The following is a 27,460-nucleotide window of genomic DNA, read 5'->3' on the forward strand; positions in this document are numbered from 1 at the left end:
AGAAGAAATAAGATGGGGCAGGTTTAAGGCCATCATTCTCTTCTTGTTACTCATCTAAACTAAGGATAGCAATGCCTGCATGGAGCAACTATTAGTATTCAATCCATTTTTACTTTTTTTAGCAATCATCAGGAGCAAATAATAATTTCATTTCAGTGTGAAAGAAGCGTACAAGTAATCGAATTCATACGTCACCTCTCTGTCTTAGTAGTGTAAAACAGATTTACACTTGCCATCATACGAGTTACAATTGCCATTCCAAGCTAGAAGTTGTATATATTACAGTGGCCACCTAGGAAATACACAGTAATCAGGATCTTGAACAAGTCATAAATACATCACAAATCAATCTGCATCTTCAGCACTAAAATCAGGCTCAGGAGGCTTTTGTAATTTGACCAAATCTCGAGCGCTCTGAGCACTCTTTGCATTCCTATTTCGATGAACACCACGAAGTGCATTTGCAGCAAACCTGGAGGCTAAAAAGGTGGCACCTATGCTAACATTGTGGCGGGCACCTGCCAGTGCTTCTGTTTCTGCTTCTTCCTCTTCCTTCCGGCGAAGCTCCATGATTTTCCTCTTGGAATAGCGACGCCATGCCGCTTGGATGAAGCGGGCAGCCCAAGTACGCCACTGCTGTGAGTAGAAACGAAAGGTGTGTTGAACCTGCCTACTATGAAGGCGCCTAAACTGACTGGCGACAAATTTCAGCTCTTCCGCTATAAGAGCAAAAGCCTCAACCTCTCCTAATGCCTTTACAGTCCGAGTAGATGAAGGAAGGTTAGAACTAGATTTGGGATCCAGTGCCCAAGTTAGAAGCTCCTCCCCACAGAAATCCCCTTCTTTTAGTAGACTGCGGTTGAAAAACCCACTCCTACCACCATCTGTGGTTACACTCTCAAGGCGACCACGTATAATAAAAAGCATCTCATCAACTGGATCTCCTTCTCGAACTATGTAGGTACTCTGTGTGAACAAACTTGGTTTCAATCGCTCACAAATGGCATCAAGCAACCTCTCATCCATATTCTCAAACAGAGGAACCTACAATAACAAGCAAAGTAATTACAAACCAGATGATGCACATGAGAAAAATGCATAAGAAAGTACAGAAAAGAGGAGGAGGAGGAGGAGGAGGAGGGGGGGATGTTTCTGCTTTTGTGAATTTTTTTTTTTTTTTTTGAATATTTTGAGGAACTTTGTTGAATGATCATGGTGAGAATAACCTATGAATCTGCAAATGACCACTAGAAAGGTACACAAAGTACAAATGAACAAATAATCATACCCTCCTCACTAACGCCAAACAGAGATGCCTCTTGATATCTCTCCTGAGATCCTTTGGTAGACTCTGAACCAAATTCTCCTCATCCACGCCGCGTGTTTCCAACCACTTATATTGATCATATCGCCTAACTCGCTCCCGAAGGTCTTGTGGGAGTAAGCGATGGTGCATCCACTGCTCTGAATCACGCCTTTTGACTCTCATCTCCTCAAGTCGAATGGTAAGAGATTGGAGGTAGGTCTGTCAAAGAATGTACACCCAGAGTATTAGCACTATAATACGAAATTCAGCTTTGCATGCTACAAAATTTCTTTCTATACTGGTCCACGTTTGAACAACCATTTATTTACTACAATCTGGACCTAGTTAAATAAAAAGAATCTATATCTTCATCTTATTCCAAGTCACAAAAACTGATATCAAACCCTAAACCCTAGCAGGGTGACACTCCATTATCAATAATAGCTGATCAACAGTTTCACTCTTCCAACTTCAACAGTTTATAATCATTAGTGCTCTTTTACTTTTGTATATTTGCTCCTTAGTTTCTCTAACAATCTTTCTTACTCCTCTCTGTACTTCTTGGTCAACAAGCGATAAAGTTCCCATCTAACTTGAAGAAACATAGAACTAAAGTAAAGTTTAGAGAACTTTCTGCACTTTTGTGTAGTATGCCTCTAACAATCTCTTTCCTTGCCAATGCCAAGGTGCAGTTACTACCACTACTCATCTAACCCTGGTAAATATTAAGCTTATAGCTTAAGAAGTTTATTTGTCTCAAAAAGCAACTTATAATTAACTTTTGGTTTTTTATACTTATTACCAGCCAGTGATACCCATAAGACACTGTCACTTCCCCAACGAGCGTTCAAAAGAAAAAATAACTTTACTAAAGTCACACTGCCACAATCTTTTTTCATTTCTTTCTCTCTGGGGAGGGAAACATCATACATCATATTCAAAACTGAGTCACCACCAAAATCTTCAGGACTCTATGTACTCAATTAATCTTACGAACATCAGCTATCAGCTCCATGTTTACCTGCATATTTCCTATCAGAAGTGCGAAGAGGATCAACCCAAATATAGCTAGTGCTATGGAAAATATAACCTCTCCGGGATAGGTGCTAGTTGAGAGACCTTGGCCAAGTGTACTGTAAAAAGAAAAAGAGAATGTCCTTAAGAATCAGCTTCAAGCTCACATGTGCCAAAGTGGATGGAGAACAAGCAACAGCAGGAACTATTAAACAGTAAGATGCAGGAATTTTCATTGAGTGCGTAGGTAAGAGACTTCTCCAACCATAATCCAATCAAAATAAATAACTACGCTATTTTTTCTGACAGTAACATTACCACAAAGAAGAAAACATCATTACCTTAAGTTTTGTAACCCCCACCATAAACAGTAACAATATTTAGAGATGAACTTCTTAGATGAAACAATTCCAGATGATAAAGCCTGTTGGTAGATTCCAAAATCAAAATATTTATTGTCATCAGCCGATGAGCAATTTGACTGGATGATATCACTAACTTTGGACCAAGTCAGATTCACATCAGGTGGCAGTTTCTCGTCCGCACAGTACAGTAAACTTTTATTGCATGAGTTGCCAATGTCAGTACAAGCCTTCTGCCAGCATGTATCATTGCGTTCTACAGCTAACAAATACCAAAATGCCCCAACAATCTGCAAACATGGATTCAAAAGATAAATTACTACACCATTTAAAAGTATAATTACAGCCAAACAACTTTGGATTACAAAATACTAAGTGCCTGGTACATCTGGAAATGAGTCCGGCAGACATGAATACTTGTACAAGGAAAAGAAATTGCATCACTGTTAATAAACAATTCTAGTTAATTTTATCTTGTAAAGAAATATATTTTCTTTAACCTAGAAACAGCTTCTCCAACTAGATTAATGAAAAATACAGAATTAGTTAAAAACAGTGTATAAAACCAAAAACTTAACAGGCCTGATTAGGCTGAATCAAATTTAGTGACATTCAGCAGGCGAACAAGGCAGCACAAACAAAATAAAAAGAAAAGAAAATCAAGAGTAGATTCCAAATGGTTACTTACATGACTAGCGAGCAAGTATAATAGCAAATAGTATGCAGCACCTGCCCAAGCAGTTTCAGCAAAAACACCAGCTGTTCTTTTCAGTTCGGAGGTTAGAGGCAAGACTCGAAGAAGTCTGGGAATGTACTGAAGCAAGATAATAAAAAGCAAGGCCTGTTTTGTAGCGAGCACATCTGAACCTCCAGACCGCTGGAGAAACCTCCAAACTACAATCTGCTCCAATTGAAAATGAATTAGTAAGAAAGCACCAACAATCATTAGCAATGTGGATGCTATCACACCAATCATTTACAATTATTAAGAAAACTCAGTGAAATTCCTCAGGTTACTTTCTAGGAAAGAGGTACCTGCATAAAGAACTATGTAAAAATAGATTGGTTCATGGTGACACAATCTTACCTGTGGTAGAGGTAGCACTGAAAGAAAATCAATGATGAAATAACCTCGTAAGTATCTCTTAGCTATTCTTGCCGGGTCAATCACCAGTTCACCTCGTCCAAAAACCCGAGATGATGGAGCAATGTAGGCTGTCCGAAACTGGAGAGCCATGTGAAGAAGAAAGAACGCATCAACAATCATTCGCAATGTGGTTGCTATGACAGCCAACTTTCGGTCTATACCAAGACAATTTGATGCATTATTAATAACTGGAAGGTAGAAAAAAAGTGGATCCACAGACACCGCCAGAATACATGATATGACGAAAAGTCTATTCCAAAAAAGGAGAAATTTGTCCTGAGGGTCAAATATCTTCTTGTCTGAAACTTTAAGATCTTCAGGGAATACTGCACGAGAAACACCAAATCCAAGTGATCGACCAATGGACTTAAGTCCTTCAGAGCCCTTTCTCATTCCTTTTTTAAAGGATGTATCCCTTGAAGGAGCACTCCGGGTCAGTCCTTCAATATTAAGTCCACACCTTCTCACTCCAGTATCAGAAGAGGACGATAATCGAGAGTCCAAGTCATCCAGCCTAAAATAAAGAGTGCCAATAAGCACAACATTAGATGACTGTTTAGACACCTACCATGAACTATAATATGTACACTAATCAATACATGAAATAATATGATTCAAAAAATAATATTTACACCCGAATATTAATCTACAAATATAAACTAGTCTTCCTTCATATCAGTACTGTACACCAAAAGTAAGATTAACAAATATAAACTATGCAACCATGACAAAAGCAAAAGGATGCATTTGGTACCTCACAAACTTGTCTCTCTGCCCTCCCGGATACTGTGACGTGTAGCCACAGTCAAACATTTTTGGCACTCAAAACATAAATCCACCTGCCAAAGCAAAACATATACATATATAAGAATCAAATGAAAACCAACAAGCATTAAACCAATCAATTCAAAATCTAGGCAGTTGAGTTATCTCACATCTCCAAGTTACTAAGTTAGTTAACGTTGTATTGAGAAGTTACCCTGATTTTCATTTGATGTAACTAACGAAATTGAAATTTAGCATTCTCAAAGTACACTATCACCCCAGGGGCTTCACACAGCTACTTATAACATCAGATCAAACAACATAACCACTAGTCTCTAGGTGTGGCATATAATTCATCTTTCCTCCACCAACCAGATCTCCAACTAAAACTCACCCAAGCAAAATTTCATTCATTAATCCTTTAGAACCAAAATTACCAAGAAAATTCATTGTGAGCGCTAACGTTGACCACTTAAGAACCCTCACCCTCACCCTCCCCCTCCCAGAAACAAACTAACACCAGTTATACATAACCAAAAACAAGGATAAGTTACCAAAGTGATTCAATCAATCCCAAAAGCCCAATACACATGCAATAGAGTTCAACTGATCTCCATATACAATACAAATTCCTCCCTCAATAAAACAATCAACTGAAAACCCAATAAGGGCATAAACAAAGCATCAATCTTTAGGCACAGAATCAAGCATATGAGAATAGGAGAAAAAGAAACAGAAAAAATAGAAACTTACAGTCGAGAATCGCTATGAATTGGTGAGAAGGAGTACAGAGAGATTTTATAGTTATGCAGAACGGGGTGGAGAACACAGAAGAAGGAGCCAAGGAGGGAGTCACGAAGGAGATATTTTACCCGCAATTGAAAAAGGAAGGAAAACAAGTCAATGATTCTCATTTGGTGGGGTGGGGTAAATGAGTTCACTATTTCACTGACTCGGATAACAAAATTTAACCCTCATAGTCTTTAACGCCATAACATTGCTCGGTCGTAATTAGTAAAATAGTAACTATTGATCTAGATACTTTGGGACGATGGAAGCAATAAATCGGCTAATGTCGCAATCATATTTGTTTATTTGATTCGTGATATTGAAAGTATCATTTGTAGGATATTCTCAAATAATTGGAAAAACGATTGGAATTATATATACTACTCTTGAAAAGAACCCCGGAACAAAGTAAACTGAATAGAATTGTAGACTCAACATTTTGGATGAGATAGATTGACCTAATGGAAAAAACACTAGTATTAATTTGTTAATTCAACAGTATAAAATATGGTAAGACGGTATAGATCACCATTTTAAAACATAAACATGGCGAGTCAAACAAGGCTTCCTCCGTCAAAAATTTGATTGCCAAATCTCATAGCCCGTTATTATTCATACACATTATAAACATGATAATATAATCATAATATTTCAACCCCCCCCCCCCCCCCCCCCCCAATGCGTTAGAAACAAGAATGAAAATGTTGACAACAAATTGAGGCCACCAGGTTTGGACTTGGGGCCGGCCCAGAGTTGGCTTCTAATTGGCCCTTCGGGTGAAGACATTTTCTTCTAGCTGGCGATTGTTTGTAATGTGGGATTGAAGTCATTGAACAGCTGCAACCCACAGATTTAAACTCTGCTGCAAATTTTATTTGCTTTCTCTGCCAAAACATGCAGAAGTAAAAGACGTCAAAACCATAATTTACTTCCGACAATTTTCACCGCCTAGTATCAGCTAGCATTCAGAACCAAACAATGGGAGAGAAAACACTAGTAGCAGAAAATTGTCTACAAAAACAAACAAGTTCACAGCATGATTTGTATTCCCAATTAATGCAGTACATATGTAGTAGAGACCAAGCATGTTCTCAATATGAGACGAAAGCTGAGACTGCACCGCATTAAGACCATAGAGCACATGGGAACCAAGCTGATTAGGTTTCAAAACTAGAACGAGAGCAGCCATCCTCATGAATGATACTATCTGCCACAAGTATACTAACCCTTTTATTTCTGGGCTCCAAACTTGAGCTGCAATAGGAACTACTAGCTTTTCCAATATTCCGATCAAGATTATTCACAACTCTCAAGCAACTTGACAAATTACCCTTTTATTAAGTACTTCAGCAAGAATAAGGTTCCTAAGCAGATTAGATTTATTACTTATAGACTGCAATTCATTTGTTTCAAAGTGGAAAAGAAAAGACCAAAAAAAAAAACCACAAAATCTGTGCCACAGAGCTAGAAGCATAAACAGGTGACTATCAAACTGATGAAAGACGAAACTGGAGTCATAATTGAAATGAACCTTGTAACTATAGCATGAGCACACACTGCAACAATTAGTAAGAAAAGAGGCCATTTGACAAATGATTCATACCTTTTGGATTATGTTACTTCCATTCACAGCAAAGGAACGAGTCTAGAACCATATGAACCAAACAGACAAGTGGCAGAAGAAATCTCAGCCTTGACAATTGAGTGCTTCTGCAATTATGTTTCTACTTTCTCTGCACAGTGTTTCTGTATCAGTTCCTTCTATAGGTTTATGTATAACAACTTTAACAGGTCCAGTGTTCAAGATACCCTCCTTTCCCACAGGCATGATTTTCCCAGTTCCTATAAGAGTAATAGGCACCACTGGCACATTCGTCTTTGCTGCAAGACTGAAGGCACCTTTCTGCATTTCAACAAGAAGAGAAAAATATACATTTCAGGAGCTTCAGAATTATCTATGGAAAAAAATTACCCAAATGTAGTGAAGATATCCACTAATGAGATCAATAACATCTTAATCAGTTGTGGTATTAAGAAGTTATGTCTTTTAAAATGAGCTTAACTTAAAAACAATAATAGAAAACCAAATTCATTCCTTTCCGTTTATGTTCATAAGCAACCAAGTAAAATAAGACTCCCAAAAGATCTCACCTTGAAATCCCCTAATTTTCCATCTTTACTGCGTGTTCCCTCAGGGAAGAAAAAGACAGAGGACCCCTTCTTGAGAAGATATATGCAACGTTTAAGACATTCCTGTATGCAGAAAGCCAATAGAATTTGAAAATTGTGGTTTTCGATATCGATTACAGTTACACAAAAGAAACTAAGAGAAAAAATTTATAACATAACACAATTTTGCAGCATTCATCTAACCAGAAAATAACAAAATAATAAATCTTCACAAGCAAAGGTGGAACCGAGGAAATGGAATACCAATTGGCTTTTGCTGTCCATGCGCTTTAAAGGAATCACGCCTAGTAGAAACATGGCCCACCCAATAATGGGAATGAGGAATATGCTAGTCTTGCTAATAAACTTATAGGGTCTCCCAATAGTGAGAAGAACATATATGTCTAAAAAGCTCTGGTGGTTAGAAACATATACAGCAGGAACATCTGGAGGAGGCAAATTCTCCAGTCCCTCAAACTTGATATTGAGAAACAGAGTAACAGCAAAAGTGGCCCAAACTTTGGCAATAAAAAATTGAGCTCGTCTTCTATATCGATCCAACAACAGGACAAAAGGATGCGCTACTACCATCAGTGCAAAGAGATAAATGGCATTAAAGGCAGTAATGGCATAAAAGCACAGCCCCCTAACTTTTGAGACCATATTTACTTCTGCAATTCAAAAAATAACAATAAAGAAGTCAGTTAGATTTACAATGCTAATAAGAAGGGTAAAAACAGAAAAGTCTCAATAGAGAAACCTGGTAAGGCTTCATCAGGGGTTCCAGTTTCAACAAGTCCACAATGTACAACTGTATGCCTGGACAATTTATGCTGGTTATGCAATCTGACATCATTATAAGGTCTGACAAACTCCTCTTTGGCATCAACGTCACACCATGATATCCCAACCGGCTTCCTTGGAATGCATAAAACGCTATGACAAGCAGCTGAGTGGAAAAGAGAAAGAGAGAGGCATCATAATGTGATCTAAAAGAAAAAAGAGAAAATAAGAGCTAGTGAATCCGCAAAGGAGTACGAAGGAGCTCATGTGGCTTCAAATCCATAGAGCATCTTTACATAAGTAAAAAAGTACCAATGCCGATACTAGAAGAATATAACAAAAATAAGTAGATCCAACACAAATTTTAGCCAAGCAACAAGGTTCCACAATCCTCACAGTATATCATACAGTCTGGAATTCCTTCCAATAGTTGTTAAGATCATAATCCTGGCTAACATGCAAAAGTGGATATTAAAAAGCCGAGAGATTGACATAAAGTCAAAAGTAAATGTTACACAAATAAATAGTATAACAAACTCTACTGCAATTCGGTATTAGATGATGGAGCCAAAATTAAGAATGCATTGACTTACAATTACTAAGCTTTCCCAAAATGGGACGTCTGCGCGGAGAGCACCCAATAGTTAGTCCCTTGTGAGTGAACAGCTGCATTATGAATAAACTGTCACAGCAATTCCAACAATAATACTTCAAAATTTCAAGCTTTATGAGGTCAATTTATAATTACTTGAGCTCTGTTTCTCTAGTCACACTATAAATTCTGATCAAACTACTAGTTTGGAGATTTGAAGAACCAGGCAAACACGAGGAAGCAAAGTAAAATAGACATAGAAGAACTCACCGGCAACAAAGACGACGTTGATGGCAACCTGGATTGCTTGTAACCTGATACGTTGAATTAACCACAGAGAATTTAATGTTTATTTGAAAAGAAGAAAAGCTTGAGAGACGAAAAGAGAGAAGAGATAACATACAGAGTATAGAATGAGCAGGGTGAGAAGCGACTTCCATTAGAAGAATAGAATCCGGAAATTTTGAGTTTTGTGGAAATTTGGGATTAGGGTTTATAGTTTGGGGAGCAAATGTGAGATGAGATTGAAGGGAACCCTTTTTTATATTTTGGATTGTTTATTGGTTGTGTTCTTGTGTCTCTATATTGAAGATATCGGAGTTTGGCTATGACCAAAGCTTTTGCTTTCTCTCGGTCTGCCCCTTAAATGTAACCAGAAGACAGTAGTTTGGACCATATACTATATTACACCATCTAAATTAAATTAGCAGCTCCAAAAATTAGATGATTTTTTTTTTTGTCTAATTATGCAACCGATTCCAACTTAGAACCTCTGCCAACATTTAAAGTGGTATGGACCAAATGCCTGTTCCCGACTTGTTATCTTCAATTAATTCCGAATCTATTGTTGAAAAGAGTGCGTGAATTGTGCTTTTATGCGCCAAGGCAATCGATAAGTCTGATTCCATTGAAACTAGTACTTTAGTGTATACAAGCGAAAGCAATCGAACTGACACTCGTCATTACATCCACAAATAGGTCGCGAGGAGAAACTCCCTCTGGTTGCATAAAACTATAGGTCGATCATCATGTTAGGAAAGGCTTTAAGCTTTCATGCTGTTTGATACACAAACGAATATTGTAATGATCTAGATAGGCATAGAAAATTTGAACTACACTTGAATTGATGTTTACCTTGTCCTTTCCATCACAAAACATTTATACAGTTTGTTAAATCTCAAGTACGATGTTTAACAGAAAAGACCAAAAACCAACACTAGCAGTGTAAATACAGGAAACCATTTTCATTTCTAGAACAGGCATTTGAGCCTCAACAACAGAATTTGCTTTAACAATTCACACATGCGTGCTCTCTCGTGTGGAACAGAATGTAGTCATAAGATGATTAAGTAAAGAAAAACGAACTAGAACTCTGACAAAGAACCTGTATATGAAGAGGCTAAGAATATGAATTTCTATGACTCAAGATTCAAAATTGAACCCAATTGGTAACTCATCAAGGGCATTCAACAAATGCCATCAAAGTGAAGTTTGTGCTTCGTCATGTAGAAACAAATGAACCAATTCCTTCGTATCAGACCAATTAATCAGTCGATCTTCACAGATGAATATATGAGCCTAGTAAACCAGAAGCATGCGTAGAAACCGATTGTACCGGTCAGCACAAAGAAAGAATATGAAGCAATGAGCATATACCCGAAGTATAAGGCTCCAGATACTGGCTTCTTAATGTCAAGCTTAGTGAAGAAGTAAAAGGCTGCATATAGGAAAAGATACAGTGCTGATGACCCTGAAGTCAAATACGATCTCCACCACCAAAAGTAGTCTTCACTGCACAGCTGGAAGTAGCATAGCACAATGGTGATCTCCGCACAAGTGATGATGAGGATAATGAAGACGATGAATAGGAATCCAAATATGTAATAGAACTGATGCAACCATATTGAGGTAAGGATGAAGAAGAGCTCAATAAAGACAGCGCCAAATGGCAGTATGCCTCCAATTAAGATAGAGAAAACTGGATGCATGTACCAAGCCTGTTCTGGCACTTGCCTAGGGATCTTGTTGGTTTTCACAGGATCCTCAATCGCTGGCTTCCTAAAGCCCACATAGGCACCAACAAATATAAGTGGAACCGAAATGCCAAACCATAAAAATACCAGAGCAAACATGGTTCCAAATGGCACTGCCCCAGACGACTTCTCACCCCAGATAAGAGCATTCAAGACAAAGAAAATGGAAAACACTACTGCAGGGAACATGAAGGCTGTTTTGAGAGAGATTTTCTTCCATTCTGTTCCCTTAAACAACTTGTACAGACGAACTGAAGCATATCCACCAAAAAGACCCATAAAGACCCAGAGGAGGAGCATGGCCGTCATCAGCCCACCACGATTTGAAGGGGAGAGGAATCCAAGGACAGCAAAGAGCATAGTGACAACAATCATCCCAAAGAACTGAACACCTGTGCCAACATACACGCACAGTAGATCTGAGTTTACTGGAGGTCTGAACACGTCACCATGGACCAATTTCCATCCTGTCTCTTCTTGGGCTTCTTCTTGGGTCTCCAGTTGGTTGTACTTGGAGATATCCCGGTAAAGTGTCCGCAACATGATCATAGCTACCATGCCCGATAAGAAAAGAACAATCATTAAAGAATTAACAATTGAGAACCAGTGGATTTGATCATCAGCCATCAGAAGATATGTGTCCCAGCGAGATGCCCACTTCACATCACTCTCCTACAAGGTCAAACAATATTAACTAAGAAAACCAGAGGAACAAGGTTGAAACCCAAATCAAAATAGCAAAGAAGTAATGGTTTGTTACAGATAGGCAATGTCACTGACCTGGAAGTCAACATCATATGTGAATATAATTTCCATTTTATCTTCAACCTCTTGAGGAGATTCGGAGCTGGTAACCATGCGCTTTGCATGGGGATCACAGCTTGTTAGACGCGTCTTCCCACTCCACTCACCTTCGTATTCATGCCTAACACTGCATTCACAGAAATCATTTATTTGCATCATACAGGCATGAACTAGCATTGAAGAAAGAATATAGAACAGAGTAACTAAACTATGAAGGAAAAGAATGCCATAAATACCTGAACGGTTTGACCTCAAACCCAACAATCCTGGCAGATTCTGTCATTGGATCTTTGTGATATTTGACCGTAAAAGTTAAGTGATTGTTAACAAAATGCTTTTCATCCTTGTTCTGTAAATATTTGAATGAAAAGAGAAGAGAGAGCAAAAAAAAATACTCTTGTAATTAGCAAATCACTGAATAGTTAAGATCAAGCGTACAACACATGCTAACTGAACTAACAATTACCCCAGCATATTGTCCTCTGAGACCAACATGAAAGCCATGTTGATACACCAAGGAATTTTCCTGATCAGGCCTTGGTATAGGAACAACCAGAGGGAGATTATCCAAAATCCTGTCAATTGACACAAATTATCAGAAGATTCATATCAATAAATTTGAATTAGTTTGCTCATAGGGAAGGACCATATAATTTATATATATGATCTAAAAAACAAGGAGCCTCACATGTTCACCCGATACTCATCATCTATCTTTTCTTTAAATTCCTTTGCAGTTTTTGCATTAAGAATGATACGACATGCAACAGTGCACAACTGTGGCTCTCGCATTTTGAACTGCAACACACAATAAATTCCAAGTTTCTTACTAACCAAAAAAGAAGGAACACACAACCATAAAAGTAATACTCTCAAAACCCTATTTTACCTCATAAGGAGAGTTTTCAATGCGATCACCACGAAGAACTTCCCCAAGATTCTCTGCACTGTCAATTATACGCTCTGGACGACAGTATGGGAGGGAATAGAATGAGTAAGGAAGTTGAGTTTTTGTGGAGGTTAGTTTGTTCACCTTCACATTCAAGGGAGCTCCCTGCACATATTCAAAGAAAATTAATATAACGCAATTATTCATTAGATAGCAACGGTTTAAACTAATATCAAATAGTTCAAATCACAAGATCCAATTGACTTTGAGAAATTCCTCAAATTTCAGGGCATCACAATGTGACCAGCTTAATTGAGCATATCATATAAAAGTCAATTCCATAAACCATTCCTTTCAAACCCTTCTATGACTATTCCTCCTTCATCCTCTACCGTTTTCTTCCACATATGCAAGGTTGAAACCAGACAAATTATAACTCGGTGAAAACAATGCTCAGAGTTTTTCTTGTTCCCATACAAAAATTAATCCGAAAACAAAAAATTTTAACAAATTCAGATTGTTTTTGTGAATATGCTGCTTGGCATTGCTGAGATTCAAATCCACACTATAGTTCACGTAATATACGAAACCGACACAGATTCACAAAATTCAAAGCCAAACAACACAGAAATGCAGCTACGATCTCAACGCCAAACCAAGACGCACAAAATCGCAAACACCGAAACTCCAAACCTCACACGGATCTGAAATCCACCGCCATGCAAAACACACACACACACACACGTTCATAATCACACACATTTCTATAACGCGCAAATTGATTCACGACAAAAAGCATAAGCAAAAAGAAAACGAAAAGAGAGAGGGATAAAAACGCTCACGTTTTGGAAATCCTGCGGCGCGACACCAGGGAGATAGAAGCAGCGAGCACGAAGAACGAGCACAAGGCAGAGCGAGATCCATAGCTGAAGAGCGAGAGGTCCTCTCTCCATGGCGGCTGCTTCTTCTTCTTCTTCAGAGAAGATCTAGATCCACGTCTCTCTGAATCTAAATTTTTCAGTGTGTGAGAGTGAGTGGTTGGTTTTTTTGGTTTCTTTAAAAGCACGAGAAGAAGGAGAAAGCTTTTCCTATCTCTCAAATGGTTTGTGGGGGATTGGGATTTACAAAGATGATTGGGCAAGTTTTGTCGTGGCCGTTGGATGTTTCGGGTGGACGGTCGAGATTTGGGGTTCGGACTGCACTGACGGACTGACGGTGATTACAAGCTTTCTCGTAAACAATGTGCTTATACGTCACTCTCTGCTACTCGATCAAGATTTTCATTTTTATGCTATGTTCGTAAATTACAATAATGAACGTTCTGGTGTTAACTAAATAAAGAGGGAGTTTTATTCTTCTAGGAGATACTTTCTTAATTTTCATGATTCTTAGAAGATATAGTCAAGTGATTCACGCTCCAAGTTGACTCATAAAAGATGAAAATGAATGATACCATGATTTATTTGTTGGACTATTATTCATCTAAATTTAATTATCTCATAAACCATGAAGAAATTCGGACCATAAATTAACTTTCTAACACAAAGGTTCATTTGGTTGGACCATACAAGTTAACTAATAAACGATGATAGTGCTTTAATGATACAATCGTTGATTTGTTGGGATCATATTTGCCCACCTAAAGGACAGTTTTAAGGGACTGTGAATGACAAATATATCTCAACCACATGTATTAAATATAAAAAAGATTGCTCACCTAAGGGACAGTTTTTAAGAGACTGTGAGGGACAAGTGAATCTGACGGCTGAAAATAAATGCACAGTTTTAAGTTATTATAATTTCTGCTTTTATATTTAATAAAGCGGTTAAGATGCATTTGTCCCTCACAGTCCCTTAAAATTGTCCCTTAGGTGAGCAAATCTGTAAATATAAAAGCAAAAATTATAACGACTTAAAACTGTGCTGTTTTTTGAATCAAACCCAAATCGGGTGCTAATATATTGCATCACAAGCCAGAATAGGCCGGTACATACCCTTCCGCTGAATACAAGAAGCTAGTGGTAGTACCCACAATGGTACGTAGCTATAAACCCACTCATTAGACAATTAAGTACGTAGATATAGCGAGAGTCTTCTTTCGGTACTACTCTAGAGGCGCTAGAGGTACATAGGGTGCACAAAAGTGCATAGGTTCCTAAACAGGAAATTATTGTAGTTAGATAAACTAAAAATATAGCAATGGGCCTAGGGCAAACACCCCAGCCCAAAAGGACAACTCCAAGAGAGGAAGTCCAGCTCACGACCCAGCAGAGAAAGGTGCCCCAAGCCTAGCCCAAACACCATCTCCAACCCAAAATCTGTGCATAGCTACGATGTAGCGCCGACCCCTACCCTCCAGAAACCCCGCCGCAGCAACCACCCACGAAATCGCCCAAAACCAACAAAACCATGTTGGCCATCATAATCCGACCAGATCCTCCATATTCACGCTGCTACAGCAATCCAACCAGACCACCGAAGCCACGCGCACCATGAACGATCTGCTTCGCCCTCGCCATAGTCACCGCCGCCTCCAGCTCTGGAAATCCCATGACGAAGATGCCGCTACAGGTTTTGGAGGCCCATGACCAAACCTAACGTCTCTGTACAACTCGATCTCGAATCAGAAAAAGATCCAGGCTCCACCTCCACCCAGTCTGGCAGACCTTCAAGCCAAACCTCCCATACCAGAAGCCGCCGAGGCATTAGCTTTCAAGAGCCCGTCCGGCAGTATCCCAAAATGGCGAACCAGCGCCGATGAGCGCTGCCGGACGAGAAGAAAATCGCAAAACCCTACACCAAGAGTCGTTCAAGTTTTGTGGAGCAAAATAGACTGTGTAATATTTAGTATATGTTCCTTAAAACTGTGCTGTTTGAATTTGACTAAAGGGAGTGAAATTGACACTCCTCATTTCATAATCTTTCTCTTTTGGGATTTTGTTCATTTACCCCATTTTTAGAGATTGTTTTCCTACTTACCCCATTATGTTTTTTTAATTTCCCCTTACCCAAAACACTTTAAGGAAGTCTTCCCTATAAAAATTTTGGTTTTGTTTATTTATTTATTTTTTTAATACCATTTTACCCTTACCTATGTATTAGAGAGAGAGAGAAACCATATGAGACTTCACCGGAGCCTCATCACCTGTCGTAGGATTCCGGTCACCGGTCGCTGGATTTCAATCACCGAATGCGACCCACCGGACTTTTCAGTAGCTGGTATATATCTTTTTTAATTTTTGTTTTAGGGTTCATCCTATTATCGATCTAGAAAATGTGTTTTGTTTTTTTACTTAATTTTTTCCCGCTTTCAAATATGTGCATGAAAATAAATTCTCTTTTCTGTTGGAAATATTTAAATTTGGTTTATGTTTATCGAATTTTGTTTTATTTCTTTTCATAAGAAAAATTCTCTGAGTTCGTCGGTTGCTGCATCTGGTATACATGGTGCCAATTGCTAGCCTATTCTGTTGGTTTCCGATTGAGAATTTCTGAAAATTGTTTTTATTTTACTACATGGGGCGGTCCTTTATATATACCGGCAGTATCTGAGTCTGTTAAGTTTACCTATAGATTGCATGCATGTTCCTTGTAGGTCTTAATCGAATCAATTCTATTGGTTTTTTATGATAGCCAAGTCCTTTAGTTTTGTGTATGATAAGTGCATAGCAGACATGAAGTAAAACACTAATATATGTGCCCTTCTTCATTCTTTTGATTTTCGGTATATAACAATGGATAAAGTTCCAATCAAAAAAAAAAAAAAACGAAGAAGAAGCAAAACCATTAAGAGGTAGAAGCAGCAGCAGCCCACCAGAAACAGGGGCAGACCCAGCGAAGGCTTCTAGAAATAAGTTTTGTCGGAACTGTGGCAAGTCGTATACCACCCGTTATTGTGATTTAAAGTGCCTATTGTACCCGGGTCCTGTTCCTGTGTTGCCCTGGGAATGGGATATCAAGACCAAAATCAAAATCAGAAACAAAACCCAAGCCGAAGTCGAGCTGAGTTCACTTTTGTGAATTCTACACTCAAGAAGATTTAGACAGCTTAGAAGAGATAATTCTCAAGTATCCAGGAGCAAGATGATGACAGTCTTGTACTCTTGCTTGAAACTCGAACCTCGTAGCAAAGACACTAGTGTGATGTTCTTAGGAGAGCAGAGGATGATTTTTTTTCTTTCTTAACTCTGTCTTTAAATTACTAATTCTACTTGTTTTATTCTCAGTTGTTTGTCTCTTATAAAGAATAAGAATAGTTATGGCAGCTGTTTTTGCTTTTCATAACATCTCTACAAAGTGTTGCATGCATGTTTTAAACTACTGTGGGAGCCGGCTTAGAGCAAGTGCAACATGAGCGACAGAACAGGGTCTCCAAATTTTGGGGCCCTACTTCAAGGTCTAAATGCATATAGAAAAGGACCTCACCACATAATTTAGTTGTTGTTCAGGTGGCACTGAACCTTTGTTTTTCCGATCCCTCCCCCCCCCCCCCCCCATTGCATGTCTCTTGCTTCAATTTTTTTCTTTCCTTCTCCCCCATCCTTGTAATGTTGCTTTTTTTAATGAAATTTTTGTAACAAGCTTTAGTCTGAATTTTTCTTTTCAAGAAGTGAAAAGGTAATATAAGATAACAGATTTTTTTAATCTAAAAAATAATCTTGTATAATATTTTCTCTATATAACAAAAATTTTCAATGGCATATTCATACACGACTGCAAAAAGAGGGCCTCACTTTTTAATTTTGCACAGGGCCTCAAAAACTTTTGAGACGGCTCTGGGAACTTCAAAACTTGTTCAACTTGTTGGTCTGGTACGTACCAGTCTCATGGTCTGGTACGTACCAGTCTCAATTTTCTTGTAATGATGCTCAATCGATCTTATACGATAACACAAGAAAAAAAGCAGTTTAGTTTAGTTTTTTTTTTTTTTTGACAGAAAAAAAAACGCAGTTTAGTTTGATTAGCGACTCAGTGTATCATATTGATACAAATATAGGACGCAGAGAATCTAAAACCAGGAAAACCAAGTTTTGAGATGGAGAGTATTCCTTGTACCAAAGGTTAGTTAAAAGTCAAAACCTACGTAGTTGCATAGAACTTTGCAAGTCTAACTTGCTTAATTGAAGCTGCAACTTTGTAGTACCTTGCTCTTTGGATTTTGTTATAACAGAGAGGACTATAGTGTTAACATTCTGGTCTGTTATATAACAACCAGCCTTGATCTCAATCACAATTACTTGTTTTAAAACTACTTTCATCCATAAAGGGTTTTAAAACTACTTGTTTTAAAGTGGTGAGCAAATTTGAATTCTTTGTAAAGGGTTTCATCAATAAGATTCCTTGTATAGGAGTAGAAAGAAAGAAAGAAAAAAATTGCAGGTTGATGTAACGTTGCCAAAGCTCAATCTTCATCCGAGGATTGCTAGGAATGCACCACAGATAATTAAGCTTGACCAAGTTGGTCTTTGATTCCAGTAAACGAACAATCCACGTTACTAAGAAATAAAAAGGGGCTGATATTAGGCTTTGCACAAATTTACAATTCCTGTTCATCCGTAATCCATGCATGGCATTGAGGCGCAATTTGAGACAAAAGACTAAGGTTGAGTTTCCAAATTGCAGGAAAAGAAAAAAATCAATCCCCAATGATTAAAATACGAGGATAAAGTCACATTACATAAACCAAACACTCAAAAGGAGATCCACAACCTCTTTTGATGCACCTGAGAGATGCGTTGAAGATCTCTGTACAGCAACTAGGAGGTAAACAAATAGTGGATAAGATGAATCTAAATCCCATAACTATGAAAAAGAATCTTCAATGCTCTGAGGAGAAAATTAAGGAGGTGGTGGTCAAAAACAGATGCACAGATGCATATCAATTTTCCTCTTGAGCAGGTGGGTCAACAATTCTCACAGCACGAGGAAGCAGAAACTCAGCAAATATTGGATAGTGGGAGGATGGATATTGTCCATCAATGTTATCACTCACCACTTCACACGAAACAGGAACAAGAGATCTACCTCTGAAAAGAATCCAATCTATGTGTAGATCCTGTGTTTGGCGATCCCAGCAAAGGCACAGGGCTCTGAAAACCAACTTGAAGAATTCAAGAGCTCCTTGTTTGTTACCTGACAGCATCACATAGTATAGAATTATAGGTCATGCTCAGTGAGCAGCAGCATTACAAGTAGCAAAGTATTGTAAGGTACCTTTAAATCCATGAAAAGTGCGAATTAGAGAAGCATTTTTCCTCACACGGGCATTAGGCCATGTATCCCTCATATCACCGACCACACCATGCTCTCTGAAGGCAAGGCAAGAAAAACATTTTGGAATACAACAAGGAATGAATGTCCTATCCACCAAACAAAAGAACACTAGAAGGCAACAAGGAATCTGATGGGTTTGTTACCTTGATCTCCCAAGAAGAAAACGACCAGTAGTTGATTCCTTTTGTGTGTTGAACCCTCCACAATAAACAACTGGCAAGTTAGGTGGTAAGGATGCAATGTGCTGCCATGTAAGCAAAGCACTTCGCCTCCGTGCACGAGGACTGAACTCATCCATGTTTGTATTTACTATCTGGAATGAAAAGCCAGGGGGCTCAACTCCTTTCAGTTGAAATGTGTGGACATCATGTCAAGAAAACAAACGATATAGCACTCTTCCATGAAAGAATTAAGCAGTCAATAACGAACAATTATGGAGAAAGAAAAATGGCAAGGATATCACCCATGTAGCAATACATGGAACTAGAGCACCCCACGACATGCTTCCAGGGACAGAAGGTGACTCTGACAACCAAAATGTTCCACCTTCAATAACCTCCACCTTCATTTTATAAAAAGAATGGCATAAAGAATCATTCTAACAAAAAACAACTAGATAGATGTTCTCGAATAAAGTATTTATACCTTCTCCTTGTCATAGAAGATGGTGCAATGTTCGTCTGAAGTGTCTTCAGGTCCTTTTCTTGATATCCCAAATTGGTCATAACCTAACCGAAGATATAGGTGTTTACTGTTAGTGGACAAGCTTGTCAGCGGTGAGTCTACCAATAATTGGTTCACTAAAGTCTTGTACAAAGAGTCCAATCTCAAATCTAGGCTGAGGAATTAGGATAAAGTTGAGGAGAGATTAGAGATTACATGAACATAAGATGATTGCGTTCTGTAAAATAACAAATGGATACCAACAAGCCATTCATTCAAAATGGAACAGTGAAATGATGTTGGTCATCTCTAACTCTACAACATGAAATCTAAATCCTTGGATTGAATGTTACCTGGCAAGCATTGTTGAAGATAATCCAATTGTGATTTAGCTCCTGATTTCAATCATCAAATATACAAAAGAATCAATCCCGAAACATGAAATCCAAGACACCAATTATACTAAAACCCAGCTTAGTAAAGCAACAAGCCTTCTAACCCAGAACACATTCACCAAAGACATTTTCATGCCCCATATCCCAAAACAACAAAAACCCACCTCCAAAACACAAAGAAAACATAGCCCAGATGAACCATTTGAAGCATATCATGACCACAACCAAGATCCATATGCAAATAAAACCAGAGAATAAATGCATACCTTGTTGAGTACAGAGAATCATCGGAGAATAACTAGTAACGACGCTTATACACAAATCTCTTCTCTTTTCCCATGAATTAGAACTATCTGCTGTCGGATCTTCATGAAGATTGAACGTCATCACAGTCAAATAGACACTCATCTTGTTCCTTCTATCCGGTGCAAATCTCTATATATGCGCCCTTTTGGTTTCTACATGATCACATATATCTGTGTTGGTCCAAAAGAGAAGAAGGGTAGCAGGATTAGGTGGTATATTCCATTCTTGTAAGCTCAGGTTGTAGATTCGGCAATCGGAGAATGGTATCGGAGAAGTGGAAGTATTAAAATGTAAAAGAAGCAAAGAGAGTTGAGAGAGAGAGAGAGAGAGAGAGAAGCTCAATTATGTCTGAACTGAGAAGTAAGGAATGGTCAATTGTCAAATGTTTAAAGTGGGGTTTTTGACCGCTGCTGGCACTGGCAGCCACGACTTACGGTGTTGTCTTTTTGTTCATGGCAAAAAAATTATTAGTCTTTATGGCGTGAACATAATTCTAACTCAATTATCTACTCTTCATCCAACTCAATTAGTCTCATGCCCTCATTTGGTTGGAAAGTGGTTCCACTTCATGTGTTCGGTAAACAACCAGAGAGGACCAAATTTCCTTAAGGAAAGAAAAAGTGGCGTAAAATGAATACTCCCATTCCCATACCACAATGCCGCCTCGTGTGGTTTGCAGAATTGAAGCATGAGAAAATCAACCTTAATTTTTTTTGTGTGTTTGAGATGAAAAATGAAATGAAACACTTTATTGTATGAAGGAAATATAAGGAGGAAAATGGTTCATTTCATATTCCAAGAGACTCATTTTCCGCTCTTATTTTCTTATTCTTATATTTATTATTCAAATTGCATATAATTACAAACTTTTTAACAATTTTCATGATTACTTTTTGTTACGTTACCATACACTATAATGGAAAGTTCATGGAAAATTTAATATCTTATCTCATAGAAAAGACAAAGGAATTACTAATTATTTTTAGATAAAGAATTACTTTCTTTCTAGTGACATAAGTCTCTCATTTATAAGTGAGAGGTCGTGAGTTAGACTTATAATAGACTAATTGTTGTATTTGATAAAAAAAACAAAAACCAAAAAGCAACTACACGAGTCCAAAAAAAAATCATTTTCCCTTGCTCATTCATTGTAGTGACCACTCACATTTTATTATATATTGCGTTAATTATGATTTTCATAACTTCAACAACTTCTCTAATGTTACAGAATATATGAGTGAAAAGTTCATGATAATCTAAATTTCTCATTCCATGCTCATTCTTATTACTTCTTTTTCTTATTTTTAAGAACATGAAGCAAAATCATAAGGACCGGATCACGTATTTGGACTTGTTTCCTGAATCAAATAGGAAAAAGATAAATGACTCTAGTTGTTTAGCCGATCTTCAAAGAGTGGAAGAGAGCAGAGGGATTAGATCATTAGAAGGATCATTCATTATCGGAGGTTTGGCAGGTTCTTAGCGTACAAAATAAATTGCTGACAATGGCTTTCTTCTTCTTTTTTTCTTTGTCTTTTGGTGTTAGTCGAAAAGAAAAGGAAATTACACAACTAAAACGAAAAGAAGACATTTTCCAAGAAAGATATCAAAGAGTTTACCCATCACAGAAAAGAATAAATAAAGACTCTGCCTCGACTCATAACCTTCCCATTTCTTTTACTGCACATTTTATTCATAAATTGAAGTCGCAACGCCTAATAACCCATATCATCGATGACGTCTGTTTTCTTTTCTTCCGACGTTATGTAAGCTCATGTAAATGGTGTTCTTCCCACCAATACTTCTTCAGCACCTAAGAGGAGTTCTTCAAAACCCACTCCACCAGGGTAGAAATAGCAAACCCTGTCGCAGCGCGTTTCTTATCACTCCAAACAGGCCCACCCATGTCAATATGCAACCACTGAACCTTTTCATCAACAAACTGCAAAACCATAGTTTAAGTTAAATTCCACTGAAGACTTCTATTATATGCAAGACATGTTCATTTGGAAGCGGAAAACCAGAACACAAGCATGAGGAATTATGCAACTTTTGTTGGTAATACATGTAATGTCAATATCAGAGTCTGGATGTAGGCATTATATAAGAGTAGAAACAAACAGAGAAGCAGAAATACTTCTTGCTGTTTAAGTCGATAAAGCAATAAGCACAAAAGAAACCATGAGAACAGAACAATCAAATCATATACCTGTTTCAAGAAGAGAGCTGCACTGATAGCACCACCTTGACGATCACCAGTGTTGACCATATCAGCTACTCCTGATTTCATTGATTCCCAATAACTCTCCTCCATTGGCAATCTCCAAAATTTCTCCCCACTTATCTCCGAAGCTGCAAATACCTCCTTCGCGAGGTCATCGCTGGGTGTGAAGACACCTGAACGGAAAGTTTAAACAACAAATAAACAATCAGCCACTGGTTCAAATATTGAACACGAAGTACAAAGTAAACATTATAGAAAGAAAGAAGAACTGCCACCAAACTAATGGTCCACTGAGATTCCAAACTAATAGTGGAGGACTATTACGTCGTTAAGCAACCATCAACATATTACATATCAATGCAACTTACATTCAACTTATTGTTTAGTTTATTGTATACTGAGCTACTATCTCAACAGGAGACGAGAAATTGCATTTAAAAGGTTTGAAGAATATGTATATATACCTGCAATAGACAGTCCAAGGGCGACTCTGCAGGCACCAGTCAAGGTTGCAAGGTCAACAATCTGCAGAATAGGATGATGTTAGCAGTACTAGAGACCTGCATTTAAGCAGGACTAAGTAGGCGTTCAACAGTTAAAACAGTAATATGAGCATCCATTGTATGTGAATTTTGGTGGTGCAAATCTTAAGAAGGAAAAGCAAGCCAGCTTTATTAACATTGAACTCAAGTTTGACTACTTATCTATTTCAGCAACAAAAGTTAGCAACAAGAAAAACTCTCTTTCCATTTTGCATTGATGAACTCAGTCCCAAACCTACGTTAATTATAGACAAATAAGCCTTCCCTAAAATAGCAGAATTCTATCATTTATATCTGAAGAACGAACGAACAGTTGATGTGGGGAGGTTTTGAATCCAATTTCTTCTCAGACAACTATCTGGTACTTAAAACTCACACCGATCGACCAATATTGCAGATACAAATAGGATAGTTATGATATATCACTGTAGAAAATACCTTGTCAACACCTTGATTACAAGCATATACCAATGCATCTGCCAAAGTCAGTCTGCCTTCAGCATCTGTGTTATTGACCTGCAAGCAGGAATAGAAGTAAACATAAAATTTTAGTTTACATAAACATGGGTCCTCTGCTTGTAGTACTATTACTGTCAACCTCTCATCAATAATATGATGTGCATTTCTGACCACCGCACAAACTGTACCTCAATGGTCTTTCCATTGGAAGCTGTGACAATGTCTCCAGGCCTCATACCTGTTCCACTAATCATATTCTCACAAGCTGCGACAATGAAATGAACCTGCACAACGAGACCCATTATTACCACTAATTTAATCTTGAAAATTGGAAAGTGAGGAAAAACATGTTGCAAGTAGGTCATGTATGCATTTCCTCCACAACACAAACACAAGAAAATAAATGCTTCACCTCTACACCAGAAGGTTTGATTTGACCAATGGCTTTTGCTGCACCTAATACAGCAGCTGAACCTCCCATATCCAACTTCATACGCTCAATTGAACAGCCAGGTCCTGTCTTGATGTTGTAGCCACCACTGATAACATAAAAGATAGGAAAATAAAGACTGAGGGCCAGAAAAGTAATAAACAAATAAGAGCGTCATTGAAAAAAAAGTTCAAAAAATACCAAACCACTTATAGGACTTCACAACATTTACAGGCATCTACTGTAAACTGATAATGCTATTCTTCTATTCCAAGAGTTATGATTTAGGAGGACTATAGGGTAAAAAATACATTGTTCGAAGTAAATCTGTAATCACCTGTCAAAAGTCAGACCTTTACCCACCAATGCTAATTTAAGCTTAGCAGGTCCACCAGGGGGTTTGTAGGTCAAGTGAATAAAATGTGGAGGATTTGCTGAGGCTGCAGCCACAGCCAAATAGGAACCCATTTTCAGATCTTTGCATTGCTCTTCATTCAATATCTTTGCAGAAAGAACATCACTGTATAAGGAAGCAATATTTGAGGCCTCTTCTGCTAGTTTCCCTGAAAACATAATGATCATCACATACAGTCAATACTGGAAATTACAAGTATGGCCCAGTAAAATGGCAACAGTAGAGCTAAAACGAACCAGGTGTGAGAACATTGGCAGGTGAATTCGTGAGCTCTTTCCCAAGTATTATTCCAGAAGCAACATATTGAGCATACTTGAGCTTCTTCTCAAGTTCAGGTCCAGTTCCAAGACCAAGAATGTCCACAGACTTGAGAGCTGGTTTTTTTGACTCAGATTTATACCTGTTGTCTTCATATATCCCCAAAACAGCTCCTACAACAAGCCAAGCGGTTCCACACTGTTTATCACAACTATCACCATAACTTAAACAAAATCCCAACTTAGAATAAAAAAATTCTGTTTCAAAGTACCAGATGCTATTGCAGAAGCTGTGCAAGATTTCGCAGAAAGCCCCTCCGAGGAAGCAAGCACAATAGCAATATCACTTGCTTGAGCAGTCCTAGCTGCTGCTGCTGCAGCCTCCCCAAGACCCTTAAAAGCTTCTGTAGACGAAGCAGATTGTCCAAGCCCAAACAAGCCGACCCTCTTCGAGCCAAGACCAGGAAGCCTAACAACCGTAGACTGGCCAGACTTTCCTGTGAAGTCCTCCTCAGTCGAGACCTCAGCCAACACCCCACCCAAACAGGAATCCAGTTTCTTCAAAATCGGATTTTCGAATTTCGAGTTCTGATCTTTCGCCAAGTCCTTCTCTGTAACACCAACCGCAAGCAGGTCCCCTTTCCATTCCGTTACATCAATCTCTTTCGTCGCCAAAGTGAGCTTCATAAATCACAATCAAATCGAATATCACCGCATCAAAATAGATCGATCCTTTACATATATAAAGCTCAAGAGTCAAGATCAATCAAACAACTAATAAGAACAGCTACAAAATAGTTGTAGATCAAATTTTTATTTTCACAAAATTAACACCAAAAACTAATCCAAATAACAAAATCTCCATACAAATAACACATGCACGCCAAGCGATTCCAAATATTTCAACGAAACGGAGGAGCAAAGGTTTACCTTAGGGGCTTCAAAGGCCGGAGAAATATGAGTGAGGCCGAGAGTGGCGCGAGCGATAGTGTGAGCCATGTGCTTCTTCAATCTCAAGGGCGAGACTGCAAAACAAAGTAGCAGACTCGGCGCGTGCGTTAGTTTGGTTAAAAACGAAGAAGAATATGAAGGTGAAGAAGATGAAGTGAAGGAGCCAATGACACGACACTGGCCACCGTTGGAGTCCCTACGCTCTCTATTTATACTCAATCCACGGCTAGATAACCTTCGCGCTTCACTTCACTGAGTCGGCGTTTTTTAAATTTTATTTCTCTTTCAGCTCTTGACTTCTTGGGCTCAGTTCTTGACTTCTTGGGCTCATAAATTTTGGACTTTTCTTCTTCGGCCCTCTCCTTAAGTTATATTGATTTGTTTATAAACTGTGTAATGATCAATTATTGAAGCTGAACTTAGTCTTGTAACTCTTTTTTTTTTTTTGAATAATCTTGTAACTCTTTCTTATCGTGCCCTGATAAGGTGAGCTAGAGTCATATTCAGGCTGTCAATTGATTCCTTCAACTGTTTATTAATTTTAAGATTACTAACAAATTACATATAAGTTATTGACAAAACATGATTTAACAATTACATCCTTTAAATATTGAATTAAACATATAAGCACTAAATTTTACAAATAATGACAATCTGCTCTCCACTTACCACATGTCATGAGTTAATTTACTTTCTTATCTTTAATTACTTATTTTGACTTCTAATCTCTTTATAAGGATTAAATCTTACAAATAAGAACAATCTGCTCTCCACTAGCCATATGTCATGAGTTAATTTACTTTTTTATCCTTAATTACTTTTTTTTACTTATAATCCCTTTTATATTACTTTTTTTTTTTTTTTTTTCTGAGAATAATCTCATACTCGTCCAGTTCTGCTACTGCACTTGTACTCGTGTTCTGTTACTGCACTCGTTATCGCCTAATCCTGTTACTGTACTCGTTCAATCCTGCTACTGCATTGCACTCATACTCGTTTAGTTCTGTTACTGCACTTGTCCTTGTGTTCTACTACTGCGCTCGTCATCACCTAATCCTCTGCTACTGCACTGCACTCATACTCGTCCAGTTCTGCTACTGCACTTGTACTCATGTTCTGCTACTGCACTCGTACTAGTCCAGTTCTGCTACTACACTTGTACTCGTGTTTAGAGATGATTTAAAGCATACAGTGATACTGGGTAAAGAAAATGACATATTTAAACATCAAATGCAAGCCACAATAAATTGAATCACCAGCATAAGTAGAATACAAGGGGAATGTAATTCAGATGGAATATAAAGATACAATAAGTTCATGTCCTCTTCCTGAATTTAATAAGAATCTCAAAAACATTTATAACCTCTTAATCACAATGATAAATTGCCACAAGGCACGACCATGATCAACATCAGACACCACCAATAACTCGATCTTGACCACAACTAAGTTGAACTATCAACTGTAAAGTGAAAATGACTGAAAATGAAGAGTAACACATAAACATCTAACATCACATACTTAAAACAATAAGCTGCTAAGTGAGTCTAAATAAGCAACACCCCACTTGGTACATTGTTTTGCCATTGCTCTCTCAATTCTCCTGGATCTAATAGTCCTCTATCCTTCTTTCAGGCAATACAATGATGGAGCTACCAATTAGAAAACGAAGCTCAATCCTGAGTTTCGTTCTTCTTTCCATCCTTATCTCTCTCCTCCAACAGCTTCCCAGCCTCCACATTGTCCTGCCTTAAGCGCCTACAATTTTGCAATAAGCCACATCGATACAGGCAATCAGATACCCAATCAGATTGATTGGCGTCACGGTATCCTTAATCACCGACCACGAAAACGTAATCAGGAGCCAATTTTTCACAACCCCGGCAACATTC

The 27,460-nt window shown here is 38.1% G+C and overlaps 5 protein-coding genes across 8 annotated transcripts; all 5 read right to left on the minus strand.

The window, feature by feature from the left end:
- Positions 1–113: 113 nt before the first annotated feature.
- LOC112186754 (probable cyclic nucleotide-gated ion channel 5) lies at positions 114–5,498 on the minus strand. Its single transcript, XM_024325260.2, has 8 exons — positions 5,348–5,498; positions 4,584–4,668; positions 3,770–4,343; positions 3,371–3,583; positions 2,662–2,972; positions 2,328–2,439; positions 1,289–1,525; positions 114–1,044 (listed from the first exon to the last, which is right to left on the minus strand). The coding sequence occupies exons 2-8, from the start codon at positions 4,640–4,642 to the stop codon at positions 346–348; spliced, it is 2,205 nt and encodes a 734-aa protein (XP_024181028.1). The 5' UTR covers positions 4,643–4,668; positions 5,348–5,498; the 3' UTR covers positions 114–345.
- A 561-nt stretch (positions 5,499–6,059) lies between these two features.
- Positions 6,060–9,583, minus strand: LOC112188052 (1-acyl-sn-glycerol-3-phosphate acyltransferase BAT2, chloroplastic). 2 transcript variants are annotated; one of them, XM_024327071.2, is made up of 8 exons: positions 9,331–9,583; positions 9,198–9,241; positions 8,929–9,017; positions 8,313–8,501; positions 7,817–8,223; positions 7,535–7,636; positions 6,987–7,286; positions 6,060–6,267 (listed from the first exon to the last, which is right to left on the minus strand). In XM_024327071.2, the coding sequence occupies exons 3-7, from the start codon at positions 9,005–9,007 to the stop codon at positions 7,071–7,073; spliced, it is 993 nt and encodes a 330-aa protein (XP_024182839.1). In that variant the 5' UTR covers positions 9,008–9,017; positions 9,198–9,241; positions 9,331–9,583; the 3' UTR covers positions 6,060–6,267; positions 6,987–7,070. The 2 variants fall into 2 exon arrangements, with proteins under 2 accessions (XP_024182839.1, XP_024182838.1); XM_024327070.2 differs by having other exon boundaries at positions 8,929–9,001; positions 9,331–9,582.
- Positions 9,584–10,026: 443 nt separating this feature from the next.
- On the minus strand, positions 10,027–13,765 carry LOC112186723 (transmembrane 9 superfamily member 10). Its single transcript, XM_024325221.2, has 7 exons — positions 13,496–13,765; positions 12,654–12,818; positions 12,453–12,562; positions 12,231–12,339; positions 12,001–12,113; positions 11,741–11,891; positions 10,027–11,632 (listed from the first exon to the last, which is right to left on the minus strand). Exons 1-7 carry the CDS (start codon positions 13,604–13,606, stop codon positions 10,475–10,477), a joined length of 1,917 nt encoding a protein of 638 aa, XP_024180989.1. The 5' UTR covers positions 13,607–13,765; the 3' UTR covers positions 10,027–10,474.
- Positions 13,766–18,252: 4,487 nt separating this feature from the next.
- Positions 18,253–20,661, minus strand: LOC112186724. 3 transcript variants are annotated; one of them, XM_024325223.2, is made up of 7 exons: positions 20,251–20,661; positions 19,943–19,984; positions 19,572–19,654; positions 19,387–19,488; positions 19,070–19,284; positions 18,867–18,961; positions 18,253–18,785 (listed from the first exon to the last, which is right to left on the minus strand). In XM_024325223.2, exons 1-7 carry the CDS (start codon positions 20,390–20,392, stop codon positions 18,532–18,534), a joined length of 933 nt encoding a protein of 310 aa, XP_024180991.1. In that variant the 5' UTR covers positions 20,393–20,661; the 3' UTR covers positions 18,253–18,531. The 3 variants fall into 3 exon arrangements, with proteins under 3 accessions (XP_024180991.1, XP_024180993.1, XP_024180992.1); XM_024325225.2 differs by having other exon boundaries at positions 19,572–19,677; positions 20,251–20,357; XM_024325224.2 differs by having other exon boundaries at positions 19,572–19,764; positions 20,251–20,357.
- Positions 20,662–21,862: 1,201 nt separating this feature from the next.
- On the minus strand, positions 21,863–25,748 carry LOC112185965 (leucine aminopeptidase 2, chloroplastic). Its single transcript, XM_024324305.2, has 10 exons — positions 25,548–25,748; positions 24,890–25,298; positions 24,597–24,791; positions 24,283–24,508; positions 23,928–24,054; positions 23,704–23,799; positions 23,495–23,572; positions 22,979–23,039; positions 22,500–22,687; positions 21,863–22,232 (listed from the first exon to the last, which is right to left on the minus strand). The coding sequence occupies exons 1-10, from the start codon at positions 25,614–25,616 to the stop codon at positions 22,104–22,106; spliced, it is 1,578 nt and encodes a 525-aa protein (XP_024180073.1). The 5' UTR covers positions 25,617–25,748; the 3' UTR covers positions 21,863–22,103.
- Between the last annotated feature and the right edge of the window lie 1,712 nt (positions 25,749–27,460).

The sequence above is a fragment of the Rosa chinensis genome, chromosome 2, assembly GCF_002994745.2.
Source record: "Rosa chinensis cultivar Old Blush chromosome 2, RchiOBHm-V2, whole genome shotgun sequence".
Classification (NCBI taxonomy): Eukaryota; Viridiplantae; Streptophyta; class Magnoliopsida; order Rosales; family Rosaceae; genus Rosa; species Rosa chinensis.